At 46.0% G+C, this 12,120-nt stretch overlaps 6 protein-coding genes across 6 annotated transcripts; 3 read left to right on the forward strand and 3 right to left on the reverse strand.

Annotated features, from left to right (window-relative positions):
- The first annotated feature begins 4 nt into the window (after positions 1–4).
- Positions 5–1,480, forward strand: LOC108106667 (deoxyribose-phosphate aldolase). Its single transcript, XM_017213897.1, has 4 exons — positions 5–146; positions 214–267; positions 334–917; positions 976–1,480. Exons 2-4 carry the CDS (start codon positions 216–218, stop codon positions 1,393–1,395), a joined length of 1,056 nt encoding a protein of 351 aa, XP_017069386.1. The 5' UTR covers positions 5–146; positions 214–215; the 3' UTR covers positions 1,396–1,480.
- On the reverse strand, positions 1,401–2,843 carry LOC108106668. The gene is made up of 2 exons (XM_017213898.2): positions 2,249–2,843; positions 1,401–2,188 (listed from the first exon to the last, which is right to left on the reverse strand). Exons 1-2 carry the CDS (start codon positions 2,264–2,266, stop codon positions 1,484–1,486), a joined length of 723 nt encoding a protein of 240 aa, XP_017069387.1. The 5' UTR covers positions 2,267–2,843; the 3' UTR covers positions 1,401–1,483.
- Positions 2,844–2,938: 95 nt separating this feature from the next.
- Positions 2,939–5,603, reverse strand: LOC108106665 (probable nucleoporin Nup54). Its single transcript, XM_017213893.2, has 5 exons — positions 5,382–5,603; positions 4,434–4,967; positions 4,008–4,374; positions 3,392–3,953; positions 2,939–3,329 (listed from the first exon to the last, which is right to left on the reverse strand). Exons 1-5 carry the CDS (start codon positions 5,434–5,436, stop codon positions 2,988–2,990), a joined length of 1,860 nt encoding a protein of 619 aa, XP_017069382.1. The 5' UTR covers positions 5,437–5,603; the 3' UTR covers positions 2,939–2,987.
- On the forward strand, positions 5,097–5,572 carry LOC108106669. Its single transcript, XM_017213899.2, has 2 exons — positions 5,097–5,190; positions 5,251–5,572. The coding sequence occupies exons 1-2, from the start codon at positions 5,114–5,116 to the stop codon at positions 5,357–5,359; spliced, it is 186 nt and encodes a 61-aa protein (XP_017069388.1). The 5' UTR covers positions 5,097–5,113; the 3' UTR covers positions 5,360–5,572.
- Positions 5,604–5,943: 340 nt separating the features above from the next.
- On the reverse strand, positions 5,944–9,866 carry LOC108106711 (ubiquitin carboxyl-terminal hydrolase 35). The gene is made up of 4 exons (XM_017213943.2): positions 9,073–9,866; positions 8,701–9,017; positions 7,517–8,354; positions 5,944–7,458 (listed from the first exon to the last, which is right to left on the reverse strand). The coding sequence occupies exons 1-4, from the start codon at positions 9,859–9,861 to the stop codon at positions 6,883–6,885; spliced, it is 2,520 nt and encodes an 839-aa protein (XP_017069432.1). The 5' UTR covers positions 9,862–9,866; the 3' UTR covers positions 5,944–6,882.
- Positions 9,867–10,713: 847 nt separating this feature from the next.
- Positions 10,714–11,761, forward strand: LOC108106285 (transmembrane protein 18). The gene is made up of 4 exons (XM_017213252.2): positions 10,714–10,899; positions 10,959–11,076; positions 11,148–11,296; positions 11,358–11,761. The coding sequence occupies exons 1-4, from the start codon at positions 10,840–10,842 to the stop codon at positions 11,487–11,489; spliced, it is 459 nt and encodes a 152-aa protein (XP_017068741.1). The 5' UTR covers positions 10,714–10,839; the 3' UTR covers positions 11,490–11,761.
- The last annotated feature ends 359 nt before the right edge of the window (positions 11,762–12,120 follow it).

Consider the following 12,120-nt stretch of genomic DNA (forward strand, 5'->3'; position numbering starts at 1 on the left):
TGTCGTCAGTGATCTTGTAACGGTTTTAAGCTCTAAAATTATCAGTTAAACTGCGCGATCTGGCAACGCTGTCATCAGCTGTCCAATAATCAAATTGATAAGATTTTTCCCATGTTTTTTGGTTGAGGTTCAGGAGAAGATTAGAGGTCAGGAACTAACGAACGATTTTATCTTTAAGTGGAAATTAATCTCCGAAATTTACGGGTTTGGCAGTAATGAGCAACATGGATGTGAAGGAACTGGAAGTAAACAAAACCCTGCCCTATGGTAAGATAGCATATCACATAAAAATGAAGATAATAAATAATAATAATAATATATGCAATTATAAAGACCCCTCCCTGCTCACGGTAAATATCTCGCTGCGCCAGATCGAGGAGATCGCTATGACAGTATCCCAGCGCTGCCATGTCACCGGGGCCAACGAGATCGCCTGGGCTCTAAGAGCCCTGATGTTGACCGATCTGACCACCTTGGCCGGCGATGATACGGCGGCCAATGTCAGAAGGTTATGCCTTCGCGCCTGCTATCCTTTTGAGCCGCAGTTTTTTGACAAGTTCTTTGATCGAGCCCTTATCCCGGAGATGCACACGGCAGCCGTTTGCGTTTATCCCGCCAGGGTAAAAGATGCCTACACAACACTCCAGCAGTACGACAAACTGGACAAAGTGGCCATTGCTGCAGTGGCTACTGGCTTCCCCACGGGCCAGTATGGTCTTCAGACACGTCTGCAGGAGATCAGTCACGCCATTCTGGCCGGTGCCACTGAGATCGACATTGTGATTAACCGCCAATTGGCGCTGGTGGGCGACTGGGAGGCCTTGTACAACGAGGTAGTGCTAATGCGTAGCGCCTGTGGGCAGAGAGCTCATTTGAAAACTATTCTGGCCATCGGAGAACTGGGAACTATGGAGAACGTATGACGAATTAAACGTAATCCTGTTAAATATTTATTAACCCCAATCATCCTTGCAGGTCTACAAAGCAGCCATGGTCTGCATGCTGGCGGGAGCCGATTTTATAAAGACCTCTACTGGAAAGGAGACTGTAAATGCCACACTGCCCGTTGGACTAGTCATGATATTTGCCATCCAGGAGTTCAAGCGCCGCACTTGCCAGATTGTGGGCCTAAAGCCAGCTGGAGGAGTGAAAACAGTGCGAGATGCCATTGCCTGGATGACGCTGGTCCACGAAACATTAGGCATCCGGTGGCTGCGTCCCGAGAGATTCCGTTTTGGAGCCTCTGGACTACTGGACGATATCGAACGCGTGGTGCGCGAGGGTGTCAAAAAACTAGAAGAGGAGGAAGCCCTGAGGAATGTACCCGCCTCTAAAGAGGCTGCCGCCGCCGAGACCTTCTGCAAGGAGCTACGCAAAAAGAAGGAGGCCCCTTAAGGAACTTATCATCCTAGCCTTGACTCACACGGAGTGCATTTATTGTAGCATTTTTATACAACTGACTAAAACCTATAAAAAAACACATCTATGAGCGACGTTCGTTCTGGACAGGAGATTTGAAGTTGAATGCTAACTGCGCCGGAGCCGCCATCAAATCTTCCTCTCCCTGCTCCTCGCCATGCTGCAGGAGCTCTCCGGTCGAAACCTGATCCTTATGCGGCTGATTGTCCGGCATCTTCACCTGCATGTCCACCGCAAAAAATGAGTCATCGAAGTTTATCCGGTTGCGCTCGTCCTGCTCTAGATACATAGCTTTAGGAGCAATGGGTCCTCCCATTGCCTTCTCGTAGGTGTTTAGCCACTTGAGGTTAAGGTTAATGTGCTTGTTAGCCGCGTTAAACTTCTTTGGCTTCTTCTTTGGCTTGTCCGTGTAGTAGTTATGTTCCGACTTCTGCGGCGGAGGAGCAATCTTCTCCAGCATCCTGCTCTTGGCATCCAGTTTGGGTTCTGCGTAGTCGAAGAGCGGCAAATAGAAGTTATAAGGTTGCTCCGTGGGGGGCAGCATTCGCTGCTGAGGCTGCACTTGCTCCTGCACCTGGCTACTGGCCTCCGCCATGGCATCTTCTTCTAGAGCGGGACCGAAGATTTCGCCAGCACGCCGGAGTAGGTTCTCCAAACGCTCTATGGTAATGATATGCGGATGGATGAGCTGGACATCGTCGTGCAGTTGTGCCCGTCGAGCTGTTGGAGGCTTGGCGACCACACTGCAGCACAATGCGCACAACAGCAGCTGCAAGGATGGGAGAACTTAGTCCGATTTCTCATTGTTCAGTAATCACCTAAAACTCACAGCTAGTAAACCATTCATGACAAATTTAATTCCAATAGATCTGATCGAATCACTTTCAACTACTCATAGGCAGTGCTCCAATTTAACCACCTTCACTTTCAGAGATCTCACATGGAGTGAGGTCTCCTTGGAACTGGCCAATTCATTTATACTGGCGCTACGTGCTCGAAACGGAAGCTCGGAAGTCTCCACCATCAATGGCCAACAACAAACCAGCCTGGAGCCTAGTTAGTTGGGAGAAAACTAGTTTCTCACATGAGAAATAAATATGTAACGAGCCAAACTAGACTGCACATGTATGCACACGCCAGAGCGCATAATAATGTTAATGTAACAGCGATGCTGATACCAACGACGGAGTTGAACAAACTGGAACCGCCAGAGACGAACCGTTTGTCACTCATAATGAGTCCGAGCGATTGCCTGCCGCCTAGCCGTCGAAATTGTCCAATTTCAGGCAGTGGCCAGGGAAAAGTCGGGCGCTCCAATAGCTGTGCAGTGCAAGTGCATTGACCCACACAATTATTTCCGCAGCAATGGGGACGAATGTGTGAACCCGTTTCGATTGTTTCGACTCATTGCCCGTAAAAGTGCAAGTTCAAAGCTGCAGGAAATGCTAAACGACGGCATAATGGCAAAAGTGTAACGGCCACAACTTGTTCGTTGACTCGATCATCAAAAATCGTCGCATTGTATTCAACATATCAGGAGTTTATTAAACATATCAGCCACTTTCCAATCATGATTGCCTCAGCTCGGGCAATCCTTTAATGATAACATCCAGTGCCTTTAGGTCCTTGTTGACAGTATCACTCAGCACCTCCATGGCGCGTTGTTGCATGGTCAGGAAGGTCTTCATCTCGTTCTCAGCCTCTTTATCGATGGAATATTCGGCTCCTCCGTTGGCTGCGAATTGATTGCGCTGCATGCGCATCTGGGAGAGCAACTCGCTTAGTCGACCCTTGAATTGGGTGGGAGCGGACACGACGGCCTGCATGTTCTGCAGCTTGGTACGCATCGCCTCTTCCTCGGGCGTCAAGGAAGTGCCCACTTTTCGAGTGCACTCTTGTTTCACAATAATCTAAGGATAACAAAGTTTATGTTAAATAAAAAAGGGCAAAGCTGAAAAACTTTTGTTCCTACCCTGAGTATGCGATGTCCCAGCTCAGCTAACTTTCGTTTATGTTCTAGAATCTTGGCTGTGGCCGTGGCATGACGCTGTCTTAACTCTGTCAGTTCACTCTCCACTTTCTTCATGTACAATGCATGTGTATCCGTTTCCTGTTCCTGGCACTTAACACGCCACTTTAAGTCGTTGAAACCCACCATAGGCACTGGTATAAATTTGCTGGGGTCTGGATTGTCCGAGTTAGCCTGACGCCACATTCGCGGATCAACGCCTCGGGGTGGATTTTCAAGGTACTCCTTTAACTGATCCTCATCGGGCAACACCAGAGCCAAAGCCTCCCCGATACCAAGATTATTGAGCTGGGGTTTTAGCGATGCCTGGTTGAGGTAGTTCGAGAGTTCGGTGGCCAAGATACGTTTACTTTCATTGGGTGCATGCTGCAGCTTCTCTTCTACGTAGATAACCATCTGACACTTTTTGTTCTCCAGCTCCTTGATGGAATCAATGTGGACCAACATGTTTGGCTTGCTGCCGAATAAACTGTGAAGCGTTTGGACGACTTGCTGCTGATGTGGCCTAAAGTAAAGGTTATAATTATATTGGATTCATGAAATAGTTCAATAAGCTTACTTAACGGCAGAGAGTTCTCTGCAGAAGTTCAGTGCCACCAGTCCCAATTTGTTATCCTTGCCTGGCATGCGACTATAACCGATGGCCTTAAACCGACACATCAGGTTCTCAGGCGTGATGTCCACTGGCGCCGCACTCTGAGAGTAGAACATCTTCCCAGTGCCCCATGTAGCCTGCAAGTAGTTCCATTTTGCAACTATTTTATCCCGGTCATCGCCAAAAATGGACACATTAAGAATGGACTGGGCAAACGCCTCGTCGGCCGAAATGGGCGCTGGCTGCTGTTGCGGCTGTCCAAGCATAAAGTTAGTGCCACCGAATCCACCAAATCCCGGCGTGACTGTTGAATTCGCTGGTTTTCCAAAGGCTAAAACATGAACCAGGTTAGGAATACCACACAAATTCAAATTGGCTAATTAAACTCACTTGATCCAAAGGCTCCGCCTCCAAAGCCAGTCGACTGGTTAGTTCCAAAGCCGCCAAAAGCAGGTGCCGAAGTAGTAGTTGTACCAAAGCCTGCAAATCCACTTGCTGGAGCTGTACTCGCTGCTGCCGGCTGACCGAATCCACTGAAAGCCGGTGGAGCGGCACTAGTCGCTGCAGCGCCGAATAAACTGGCTTGACTCGTTGCTGGAGCTGCTCCAAATCCTCCGAATCCGCCTCCACCTAACCCCGCGCCCGCTGTTGTCGTTGTCGCTGCTCCAAACGCCGGAGCACTACCAAAGGCAGAGCCACCGAAAGCAGAAGTAGATGTGGCAGCTCCAAATGCCGGAGCAGCTGCCGTGGCACCAAAAGCCGGAGCTGCAGCGGGTGCTCCAAAGGCGGATCCTGCTCCAAAGGCAGATGTAGCCGGCTGAGTGCCAAAGGCCGGCGTCGATGTGGCCTGGGCTCCAAACGCTGGCGCTGGCTGGCTAGCTGTGGCAGCTGCTCCAAACGGCGATCCAAAGAGGCCACCAGTTGCTGAGCACAGAGATAAGAAAACAGAAAAATGGGTCAGAGTTTCGAAAACTAGGCTTCCGCATTGGAATCTTATCTATCATTTCGCTTTCCGAAACCTAGCTCTATTTAGTTTGTTTCTAGTACTGAACGTACACTGGTCGTTGGAAATGGCTGTGGTTTTTATTTTGCTGATTCTCGTGCTGGGTTTCGTGGGATATGTCGCCTATGTGGTCCACAAGAAGGGGTGAGCAACCACATCTTGCGGATATCAAATAACATAAATCCATTTTTTACCCATCTACAGCATCGACCCCAAGGACATCCGCATCCATAGCTTCCAGGACGCCAAAAAGCTGCTCCAGCCACCTCCAAGTGGAAATGGACCCCACAAATACCTGGAGAAGAGGGCATGAGGTCTTGTTTACGGAAACTCACTTTTGGTCGGCGTGCTGGTTGCTCCAAGCGATGTGTTGGCTCCGAAGAAGGACATGGTGCGGAATTCCCGAAGTCGATATGTTGGCAAAGAGTTAGTGGAGCCTTTCCTAAAGGCCGCTCGGCTTAATCTCAGTTAAATATTAATAAAAATAGACTTAATTCTAATAAACGAAAATTTTTGGCGCTTCTAAGCAGTGTTACCAGATTACAAAACGACATTTTGCCAGATCTCCTAGTCCAACCAATAATTGCCTAAAATATCGGGAAATGTTTAAATAGCAGCAGCGTCCATTAACTTAGCGGTTAACATGTGCATGTTATGAATAGCTATAGTGTTCATGAAAAGGAAGCTAGTTAACATAACATGTAGATAATGCGTAACTTGAGTTGAAATTTACCAGTATTTATAAATTTTCGTACGTTTTAAATTTTGACGGTTATACTCAGAAATCAGGTTAAATCAAGGAAAATCTTTCAAAATTAAGTAATTTAAGCAAATTAACAAGTTAATTGCTTTGGCAAGTGAGCTTCCCACTTTGGCTAATACTAATTACATCTTTTGGGCTTGTTCTTTTCTTTATTGATACACTTATAGCATAGCATAGTATAGAATTTGGTTATCAATAGACATACACCATATACAAATTTCTTTGAAATTATTCCAATTTAATTGCAATAACGTTCAAAAATCATCGCAACCTCTGCTCACCAGATCCAAAGAGATACATTTATATATATATCAATTACAAATTCGTGTCGCACAATAGTAAATTTTTTAAAATTCACAAAAATTAACAGGGAACTAATAATACGATCCGAGGAGTTATATATATAGCCCGACTTCGATTACGATCTCGCTCGTGCCAACTATTTTATACAAGTCATCATCGAGACGATCTCATTTTTTGTAGCTTCTTGCTAGTTCGATTGCAACTCGAGATTTGATTTAAACTCCGAGCTGTGCATTTAAAAACTAAGGTGCATACATTTCTGATTTACTGCTTTGGAAGTTAGTGGTCTCCTTCGGATTCGAGTATATCGCTCTCTTTTCTGGCTAATTCAGATGCATTTAATCGTTATAATTATATATATATATATATGTATGTGTACGCATATATGCTCGTTCTACAACTAGGTTTGTGTTAACAAAAACAAAAAAAATTATAACAATTTTGTAAATGGAAATACATTGATAGTTTGCGTTTGTATGAGTGGATGATAAGAATGAGTTATTTCCCGGAAGGGAAAGGATCAAAGGATCGAGGAATCAGGGAGAAACATGGACAACAACGAGAAGAGCTAGCGAACGAGCGATCGGAAAGCGCAGCAGCCAGAGATTCTGACGCACTCGATATACGTAGCCGTATATGTATCTCCATTGGTTATGCACTGGCTATATATATATATGTAACATTTAGATTAGTATGCGCGTGTTTTATAAAGTAGACAAATATATGTTCTAGTGGCCTCCGGAGTGCTCGCTACCTTCGCTCCCGCTACCTCAGAAGACAAAGCGGTTGATGTTCATGCCCAGTCCGTTGCCACCGCATCCTCCCGACGGCGGTGGCGCCTGGTCATCTTCGTCGCCGTCGAAGGTATTGTGTCGGCTGACGAATCCATTGCCATGTCCGCCACTGCTGCGCTTAAAGCGCTGCATCTTCAACTCCTCGTTGTAAACATGGTTGTCCTTTCTTACATAGTCGCGCAGCTGACGCGGCAATTCCTCTAGCGTTAGTGGCGGTGATATTGGCACCGAGACTACCGCATTGCTCGATCCCGATCCCATACTCGAACTACAGCTGGCCGAAGCTACATTAGACTCATTCGAGCGGCCGCACATCTTGTAAAACAGAATGTACGGCGTGTTGGGAGAAGTGAGGTTGTGCATCTCCTCCGGCTGCGAGTGGGTTACCAGGTTGTCGTTAAACTTGTACCAGTTCTTTGCTTGATCCGCCGCGAACGTAAAATAGTGGCCGGAATCCATGCTGTAGCCAGCGTGCACAACTCCGGCATACAAATCATAGTGCACAGTTGACATCTCCTGCAGTGAGTCCGTGGCGGACATTTTTACTGTGACCTACAATGCAAAATGATTAGTTATTATCATTAAAAATAAACAAATCTCAGGTACTAACGCTCTCATCGTGGAACACCTTATGCATCAGTTTGGTGCGGAAGTGGTACTTCTGATCGTACTTGAATTGCTTGAGCGTGAGTATAAGGTTTCTGGGCGCCTGGGTGACCCCGATGTGGCGCTCCGCGTCGCAAAGCTTCTTGCATTGTGGACAGAAGTACTGATTGTCTCCGTCCAGCTTCTCCGGAGAACAGTAGTACTCGATCAGGTCCTGCACTGAGTAGTTGGTGGCTCCACAGTCGTCCTTATCATCGGGAAAAGAAAGCTGGAGTTCCCGGAAATTGTCCTCGTTCCGGCTTTCCCAGCCGCAGCATAGACATCGGTAGGTGGTGGACAATTTGCCAGCGAAAGTCTTGTCGATGGTAGATGGTGGCTTCGTGGAAGTCGCTTGCTGTCCCTGCTGCTGCGAGCCGTTTGTGCCTTTGGTGGGTGTCGCGGGGGGAGTGGGTGTTATCTTGTGACTACAATTGCCACTGTTGTTTCCGCTGCCGAGCTCACTATCCTTGCTATTGTACGGAATCACGCCGCTGGTCACAATATCCTCACTCAAAAGGGCGGGAACGTCATCGGTCTCCGCGCTGGTCTTCGTTGGACCGGCATTGCGGCCAGAGGATAAGGAGCTGTTTATCTCATGCTCGTGCAGCAGATCGAGCAGATAGCCTAGGAACTCGGAGCTGTCCTGCTGAAGGCCGGGCGTAAAACCAGGCGGTCGGGTGGCATTAAGCACTCGCGAAGGCGTCAGCTCGTAACGCAGCGAGTGGTGCATCAAAGCGATCTGTTGCTGCACCTTCATTAACAGCATGGAATCGCATTCGATAAGAAGGATCTGCCTGCTGAAACTGAAAGAAGAAAGTATCTATTAGTATTGTGATTCATTTACATAGAACTATTGTTTTTATGTAATAGAAATCAGATTACAATTTCGATTCACGTTTACTGCAGATAAATGTTTATGCATCCGATAACTAGTAATAACAAAAATTGACATTTAAAAACCTGTTTATATAAAAAAAGGGGGTCTTAAGCGGAAGGCACCGAAGCAGGGAAACTAAATATTTATATTGAACCAAGGTCTACGATTTCAACAGAGCTGTAATTCCAATAGCTATTGGAGGAAAATCACACATTTCTCTTATTAAATTAAACACTTATCTCAATGTTGCTCTTTAGAGGCTATGTACTTACTCGCTGGTCATGGCCAGGGCCTGAAGTACACTATTCATGTAGCAGGTATTTCCCAGATTCACCAATCCGACCCTCGCATTCCGACGACTCCAAGGCTGGGCATTCTCATGCATTGCGCGAGCCAGTGCTACACAATTCGGCGATGGCTCGTACGTTTGCAGAGCCTTCTTGGTGGCGACATAGAGCTCATCCTGGTCGTAAAAACGCAGCATAAGAGCGCTGGTAATGTCGACCAGCTGCTGCAGACAATTTTGTGTTTCCACGCCGGCAGACTGTCTCTTTAGATACTGCAGCACATGGGGGACCTTGGGCAAGATCTGAAAGGAAAAACAGTTAATTGGGGGGTTCAAGAGTATATTCAATAGAAACTACCTTGTGGAAAACTTCGGGCGTCTGATTAATTGTCGAAAGCATATGGAACACTACCGGCGCTGCCTTTTGTCGCAGAGCCGGGAAGATCATCACGTTAAATAGCTTCTCAATGTTATCCAGCGCAATCTCGTCCAGCAGTACACGCTTGCCCTGATCACGCAGCCCTTTGAGCAGTGCGAGCACCCATAGATTAAGATTGCTGCAGAAAGTGCAGTAGGTTATCCAATCGCAGAGCAGGTTCACCGTCTTGCGAATGTTCGAATCCTGCACATTCTGCTCCAGCAACGAGTGTACCGCCTCGAGAATCTGGGTGGAGTCAAATAGCTGAAACACAACAGCCACGGCACAGGAAGGAGGCGGCTCAAACGGGTTCTTCGTTATCAACTCGTAGACAACACGCAGGTAAAACATCTGATGAAACTTCTCATTGCGTGAGGCCAAAAAGGCGCCCACTTGACACACGTCCTCCTTGAGAAGAGGGCAGACTCTTCCTCGTGGGATCTTCAGACGGGCCAAATCCACAATGGCCCTCTCGCAGATGGCCATCACATTGTGGTTCTCGGCTTGGTCAATACTCTGAATGTGGGCCAGTATAGTCTTGGTGTCCCACTTGTTCTGGGTCTCGCCGGAAGGTAAGCCCGTGTCCATGCCCTCAGGCGCTCCGTTTTCATCGGGGATCTTAAGACCGTTAGAGGACATTGGTTTGGAATTCGGTGGCATACCATTGCCTGCTCCTCCTGAGTTCTCCGAGGCATCGCCCGCCTCGCTGTTGTTCTGCTTGACGGCCATCTCGCGCAAGAGATGCAGTCGACGGGCACGGACGTGGGGAACGCGAAGTCTAGTGGACCACAAAGCCGACTGGAGTTTCCAGCTGCCGGGGGACGGAGGCTTTGGCTTTCCTAGCGCCCGAACACTGCGGCTATTCCGATGCCTGCGACTCTGAGCGAGGAGTCTGAGCCGCGTGTCCTTGAACCGCGCTCCGTTACGTGTCGTCGTTACGATGTGACTGCGGCCTTTCGACGGTTCTCGAGTGCGCCTCGATCTCTGTCCGATCCCGGGCAGAAACTGAGCCTGCACCACCACCACTTCTGCTTCCAGACGAATCCGAATCCTAGACGAGTTTGATGCACGGGAAGGTCGGTGGCCCGTGCCACATCTGAGGCCCTTTTTCCTGATTAACCTGATCGGTTGTAGACCCGATTCGTTGCTCACTCGGTACCCCTTCTTCTCGGTAACGCGGATTTATGGGATTCGCCCTAAAAACTACAATTTTGACAGCTTTTCAACTAATTCTTTGTGATTTTTCGGATTTGTTAATGTTGTCTACTGAGTCAGTGAAAGCGTTATCGACACGTTCAGATGGCATGACGGGCAGGGCGATTGTGCACGTTAATTCAGGGGTGAGAATGAGGCGGCAAAGATATTTAAATTAAAATTTTTTCAAATTCAACTGACAGAATTCAATTACATACGGTTATTCTAGATAAGGAGTTTTGAAATGATTTTGTTACTCCAGCAGGCCCTATTTTCTTTTCATTGCTTTTAAAAATATTTGTTATTATTTACGAACAGAGCTGCCAGATCGCGTCAAGTCTGCGACCGCTTGAACTTGCATAGACCGCCTTGAAGGCGTTGCCATGTGAATGAGAGCCGTTCTCTCCGAATGGCCAATGATATTTGTTTTGACTCGGCTTTCAAGCATTTCGTGAAATCAACAAATTAATTGATAACAAATAGATTCAATATATATAGATTATAAACCACACGATGCATCCCGGTCAAATTGAGGTCAATGAGATCACTGGCTATTGGACCTATCTGCTCAGCGTAAGTGAATTGCGTATTAGTCAGATTTGAATCCTTGACTCTGTGGCTTAATGTTTTAGATCGATTGGAAGGATCCTTGGCTTATTGGCCTGATTTTGGTGCACATCCTGACAACCACAACTGCTCTTCTCAGTCGGAACAACACTAATTTCCAGGTTTTCCTTTTTCTAGTACTGTGTACGTGGACTTTGTTGTTTTTCCGATATCTCTATTAATGTCTCTGTATTTTGCATGTGCTCTATCTTCAGTAATGGCAGTCTATTTCACTGAAAGCATTAATGAGTTCGCGGCGCAGAACTGGAGTTCCTTCTCCAAGCAACAATACTTTGATAGCAACGGTCTTTTTATCTCGACAGTTTTTTCAATTCCCATTTTGCTGAACTGTATGCTGTTGATTGTAAGTAAAAAGCTTTTGAAAATATTTTGTATATAAATACGTTATCTTTGTTTCTTTGCAGGGCACTTGGCTTTACAACTCCACTCAACTTATGGTGACCTTAAAAACAGCGCAATTGAAGGAGCGAGTTAGAAAAGAACGCCAAAATAAGGCGAATTGTGAATCAACAGTAGAGCACAGAAAGGCGGATTAGAATTTTAGATAGACCTTAGGCAGTATAAAACTTAGCGGAGCTGTGAAAATTTTACTTTCGGGTTAGCAAAATCAAAGATATTGCATTGTTTACTTCACAAATAGTGTTTGCTGCCATTTAGTATTAGTTTTCTGCAGAGCTTACGGCTTACTTAAAAGTAAAATTAATGTCAATAAATATATAACTAATTGTTTAAATTTCCAATGTTAAATATTTAGAACTTGTAAAGCCAATGTGGTGTGATGTATATAAAAAAATGTTCTAAAAATGTATTATACTTTTATTCAAAATTCTTGAAACTTAAGTACTAACTTATTCTTTGATTTGCGAAAGTTAAATTTTTGGCGGGCTTATCGATGACACACACCTTTATAGTAGCCAAGTTATCTTTTCAATGAGGGCTGCCACCTTATTTGATTTGCTTCTATTTCTATTCTGTTCCCAGATTGCTTATTCTTTCTATAATATTTTTATGGTATCGGGTGCATTTTTATTTTATTTTCGTTGCGATAAATTAATAAAAACACAAATAAATATTGTTTTTTCCCACTTAATAGCAGTGCGACATTTTGATAAATGTTTAAAAATGAACGAACTTTTGAACTAAAAAAAAACCAGGATTTTTTAGTGC

The sequence above is a fragment of the Drosophila eugracilis genome, unplaced genomic scaffold (genome assembly GCF_018153835.1).
Source record: "Drosophila eugracilis isolate 14026-0451.02 unplaced genomic scaffold, ASM1815383v1 contig_90, whole genome shotgun sequence".
In the NCBI taxonomy this organism is placed as follows: domain Eukaryota; kingdom Metazoa; phylum Arthropoda; class Insecta; order Diptera; family Drosophilidae; genus Drosophila; species Drosophila eugracilis.